This window comes from Mercurialis annua, linkage group LG2 (assembly GCF_937616625.2).
Source record: "Mercurialis annua linkage group LG2, ddMerAnnu1.2, whole genome shotgun sequence".
Taxonomy (NCBI): domain Eukaryota; kingdom Viridiplantae; phylum Streptophyta; class Magnoliopsida; order Malpighiales; family Euphorbiaceae; genus Mercurialis; species Mercurialis annua.
This window is the reverse complement of record NC_065571.1, coordinates 130846-136512: the sequence shown is the minus strand read 5'-3', so window position 1 is coordinate 136512 and position 5667 is coordinate 130846. Positions and strand designations below refer to the sequence as shown.

At 33.0% G+C, this 5667-nt stretch overlaps 1 protein-coding gene across 1 annotated transcript; it reads left to right on the top strand.

Moving 5' to 3' along the window:
- Positions 1-3178: 3178 nt before the first annotated feature.
- On the top strand, positions 3179-5103 carry LOC126667093 (AT-hook motif nuclear-localized protein 20-like). Its single transcript, XM_050360061.2, has 2 exons — positions 3179-3267; positions 4025-5103. The coding sequence occupies exons 1-2, from the start codon at positions 3179-3181 to the stop codon at positions 4899-4901; spliced, it is 966 nt and encodes a 321-aa protein (XP_050216018.2). The 3' UTR covers positions 4902-5103.
- Positions 5104-5667: the final 564 nt, after the last annotated feature.

Sequence of the window (5667 nt, the reverse complement as noted above, 5' to 3'; positions counted from 1 at the left end):
TTTTTATAATAAAAAATATAACACAGTGACTTTTTTGTAATTTATGAAAAGTTCAGTGTTCTTTTTGTAACAACTTTAGTGTGAAAACGATGCGTTTTATATGGGTGACATCCCTTTGTAATTAAAGGTATAGTTCAGTGACCATTTTGTAACAAAATGAAATTTAGTGATCATTATGTAATTCGCGGTAACCCTAGTGACCTAGGGAGTTTAATATCCGTAAAAATAAATCAACCCCTAATAAAGGTATTACAAAGACCCAAGACCTTTGGAAGACTTGTCCATTGGTTTGTGAAATTAGGCGAACACGACATTCGCTATGAACAAAGACAAACATTTAAAGCATAAGCCCTAATATATTTCTTGGCTGAAATCACATCATGAGAACAAAAAGAACCAAACCTAGACCTTCTTTGGGAGCTATACGCCAGATTAGAAAGTTTCAACAAAGATCGCCCTAGCCTACCGCCAACATAAAAAACATCTCACCTTTACGCGTTAAAAAGACGTAAAAATGGTTAAAGACGTTTAGCAAAAGATTCTCCCATAAGCCCTACAAGATTCTAAAAAAGAAATAAGGATTCAAACAATGTTGGGGTAAAGTTTCCCAAGCGAGATATCCAAATCTAAACAAATTTCAAGGAAGAAAGGCTCTAAGAGAAGTCTAAGTCCAACAATCAAATGTTCTTCAGAGAACTAGGGCACCAGTGAGCCCAAAAACGTTTATTAGGCCTCTTAAGCCCATACTCTTCTGGAAAGTCACACTTAATCGAAATTTTTAAAAAACATTTAGAAGAAAGTGAACTAGGTGTATGATCTATGTCGTCTCTAGCATTTCAAATTTGTCCCACCTCATTAGCCATTTCTGAAGATATTTTGAGGGAAAAAAGAGTAAATAAAAAGGTTTAAAATTTTCAGAAGCAATTGGATCAAAACCACAAATTTGATTGGCAAATGAAAACACAAATTAAGAACACTAAGAACATGAAGAAACTGAAAAAAAGAAAGAACAAAGATTATCAAAAATAATGAACAAAGAAATACCTGGAAATGAGATATAATGGGTCGAAGGAGAGATAAAAAACAACTCCAAAACGAGGAATCTTGAAGATGAAAGCCAAAAAAGTGAATAAAAGTTTCCGTTTTAGAGAACTTGAAAGCTTAAAGAAATCTAAAATGGAAGTGAGGAAGAAGAAGAATAACATATATACATGCACGAATCCCAATAAAACTATGATGACGATTAAGAAATCGAATGGTTGAAACCCTACGACACATCCAAGATGAATGATACGTGGCGATTGTAGTGACACGTGTCAAAGATTTGTAATCCATCATGAACACATGTCAAGTAATAAAATAAAAAGAGAATTTGGAGAGACTCGTCGAAGATCTGAAAAAATTCGCCAAATAAAACAAAAAATCAAATAAGACATAAATATCCATATATTAGCTCTCTTGCGAGGGAGCTAATGATGGAAACTCAATTCTATATAGTTGTATTATGAACCAAGTCATGGGGGATTTGCCCACCGAAGCGGACCTTAGGACTCGCCGAAAAATAATAAGTCAAAGAGAACCAAGACCGAGTCACGAGACTCGTGCACTTAAAATAGAATCCATACGCTTAAAGAGCAAAAGAATGAATCCCATAGAGTTCGGTAATCAGATCCGCTGCGGATATATTTAAAGATCTAGAATCTGAATATAATTCAAATTTAATACCAATAATAAAGGAGATTGTAGAAGAACAAGAGATATTTTTTATTCAGAATCATATTCCAATTCAAAGTGTATATATGTTACTATTTAAGAGACTTATTCCTAAACAAGACTCACATACTAATAAAAATCTCTTTCCTATTTGGACTCATATGCTAAGTAGGAATGTTTTTTCTATTTGTACTCTACAAGGTAGTCCTCCAAGCTCAATATAAAAGGACTTGATGTATTGCCTATATAAAGATTGAATACACAATTACAAATAATACTCTTTTAAACTTAATACTGACTTAAGCATTATAGTGCTCACCGGACAACCATCGTCTGATGAGCAGTCTAACCATTGTTTTACAGGTTTACCCTTAAGAAGACAAACTCCATCAATAATTATTTGAAAAAAAAACAATTTCAAAAAATTTAAAAAAAAAACAATTTTAAAAAATTAAAAAAAAACAATTTAAAAAAAATTAATTATTTAAAAATTAATAATTTTAACAAAATAATTTTTTAAAAAGTAATTATTTTAAAAATTAATAATTTTAAAAATAATTATTTTAAAATATGAGTAAATTGCGGAAGTTATAATTTATTTATTTTATTTCTAAGTTAAATATAATATATATAGATATATAACAATAATTTAAGTTGGTTAAGATAAAATTAAGTATGGAAAAATTTCAGGATTAAAGAGGGTTGGGTGAGAGCAATGATAGGATGAGTGACATACTGAAAAATTTACGAAAATCTAGAATAGGTGACAATGGTTGACGGTAGATGATCTACCGGATAATCGATGGATTAAATAATAGTTAAAATGAATAGTTTTACGATTTAATTAAAAAAATTATTTATTTAATTTTCGATTGAAAAAATCCGTCGAATCTATTGGTAAATTAGCGACGGATATTTTTCCCTTATTAACCGTTTAGCAAAGAATACATTACCGATAGACTAAATCCGTTGATAATCCGTCAATAATCTAATTAAGCGACGAAGTTTTTGCTTTTAGCGTAAAAGCAGAATTTATGGTAGTATAGGATTTTTTTGACATGTTTCTAATAAAAATTTAAGATCGGAAAGAGTTTTTAAATTTCAATATACTAAAGTGGCAATGGCATGAAATTTGTATTTATAAATGATATTTTTTAACTATTTAAAGAACATATAAGAGTTCCATTTTCTTGAAGATAAAAAAACTATAAAATTAGCGCAATAACATTGTACAACTTGCAATGAGCAGGCCAAGACACAACACCACTTAACCACTCGAAGCACCCAATAAAACCTACTTTAGAATAATACTAAAACCATTTGTCATGGCCATTAAAAAAAACTAATAGCCAAGATATGCATAAAAAACTTGTCGAGCGTTTCATTTTCCGCTTAAATTTCTTAAAATCGATGGATATCGCTAGCTTTCTTTTGATTAATCAGTAGTAACGGTGAGAGTTGAAACATGAATATCTCGCATAACAACAATATACAAGACAAATTAAGAAACAATGTAGATAGCAAATACACAAAAGAGGTAGATGAAAATGAAGGGTCCATTATAAATGAAATCCATTGATCAAACAAACAAAATATATGGGTCTCTTTCTCTTTCTCTTTCCCTATTCAACATGTTGGGGTTGGGGCACGAGAAAACGACGTGCTCTCCACCTGCCCACGCGCACAAGACCCCACGAAACCCTAATTTCAATGACCTCTAAAAGAAGAGCTAGCTCTTTTATACTATATAATTTTAGACTATAGTTTTATATATTTATCTGCATATAACTTGGCATAAGTTTAAAACTTTCGAGAGAGAAAAACCTTAGGTTATTATTAGCTCCCTAAATCAGAACACAAGGCGAAACATTCAACGAAAAATATTTAGATATTAGAGATTGATCCATTTTTTGCTGTGTGAGGGTCTAATTCTAATTCCGTTCCTTATTTTATATATAGTGTGATTAAAATATTTCAACTGTTTTTTGTTAAATTATTCTTTCTCTCTCTGTCTTCTACATTGATTCTGTTATGTGATTTTGCATCTGTTCTTTCTTCTTTGCTATTACGATTACTAATTTGATCATCTTCTCTTTTCTTGATTCCATCACCAACTTGCATCTAATTCGCTCTTTAATTCTTTTTATCATTTCTCATCAAAATCTTTGAGTACTCTAATGGTAGCCTGCTCAAGAACCCTTTTTCTTGATCTTCTTTGCTTTGACTTTGTGATCTAAATACGGCAAATAAATCAAGAATTCAACAGTTCAAGAACCCCAATCTAGTGTTTTTCTTGATTCTTCTAATTCAGTAATTTCTTCTCAAAATTTGCGACGCTGGCTAATCCATGGTGGACTGGCCAGATTGGCCTAGCAGGGCTAGACCCTGCATCGAATTCTCATGCTTTAAACAAAGTCAACCGCGAAATCTCCGTTCATGAAACCACCAACCGGAGTGGCAGCGGAGGGAACGATGAAGAAGAAGATAGAGACGGCGGCGACGAGCCTAAAGAGGGTGCTGTTGAAGTCGGTACTCGAAGGCCTCGAGGCCGGCCTCCCGGATCAAAAAATAAACAGAAACCGCCAATTTTCATCACTAGAGACAGCCCTAATACTCTTCGAAGCCATGTAATGGAAGTGGTAAGTGGAGCTGATGTAGCGGAGGCTGTCGCACAATTTGCTCGGCGGCGTCAAAGAGGTGTTTGTGTTCTTAGTGGCAGTGGCTCAGTAGCAAACGTAACCCTAAGACAGCCTGCAGCACCAGGTTCTGTAGTAGCACTTCATGGTAGGTTCGAAATTTTGTCTTTAACTGGAGCCTTTTTGCCTGGACCAGCTCCACCTGGCTCCACCGGTCTGACGGTGTACTTAGCCGGTGGTCAAGGCCAAGTTGTCGGAGGAAGTGTAGTGGGTTCACTAATAGCAGCAGGGCCAGTTATGGTCATTGCAGCAACGTTCGCTAATGCAACTTATGAAAGGTTACCATTAGAAGATGATGAAGAACCTGCACAAGGACCGATCCACGGCGGGTCTAATAACTCACCGCCGCCTATCGGAAGCAGCGGACAGCAATCCGGGCTGCCTGACCCCTCCGGTATGCCCATATACAACCTGCCACCAAATTTGATGAATGGAGGTCAGTTAGGGCATGATGCATATGCTTGGGCTCATGGAAAAACTCCTTATTTGTAGTGATCATTTCTGATGATGCTTCAATTGTGTTTGTACTAAAAATGGTAGGGTTTAATTGAAATGGTGACTAGACAAAAACACAGTAGATGATAGAGTTTGTGAAAGATGAGAAATCATGGGTGTGAATGTATATTTTAAACTTTGATTTGTACCTTTTCTTGTTCTCAATAAAATAAAGGATGGTATTAATTTTGTTTCTTAATTGTTTCCCAATTCCTAGTTGTTTAATAGTTTCTTCTTCTGTTCATCTTCTGTTTCCAATTCAGTTTAATTTTGTTGAACTGTTTTTTATAAATATATATATATATATATATATATATATATATATATATATATATATATATATATATATATATATATATATTAATTTATATTATTTTCAATTTTATCAATATGTTTCTATGGTGCTTAATATTTGAGGTGCAGCTTATCTCGTATGATGGATTAGACTTGGAAATATATAAATATATATAAAATTTAATATATAAATATATATGAAGAACTTATATATATGGTAGGTGCAGTGACAAATCAAATAAGAGTTCACCAACCTTTGTTTTAAGCTTAAGGTTTGCATCTCACTTTAATCTGAAAAAACTAGTAGTGGGTTTTGAAATCTTGTTTTAATATTTTAAGTGTGATTTTATATTGACTAGTAAGTTTAGGAATTTGGATATGTGGTGAAGATTTCAATTTTTTTTGAACTAGGGTTTATAAGAATGGCATACTGGCATATTTTAAGATAATTCAATAAACTAAAAAATGA

What these genes read in the sequence shown, in the direction of transcription:
- LOC126667093 (XM_050360061.2), top strand. Translation starts at nt 3,179, where the DNA reads ATGAATATCTCGCATAACAACAATATACAAGACAAATTAAGAAACAAT. An exon ending in GAGGTAGATGAAAATGAAGG is followed by an intron (nt 3,268 to 4,024) that starts GTCCATTATAAA and finishes CTTCTAATTCAG; the next exon opens with TAATTTCTTCTCAAAATTTG.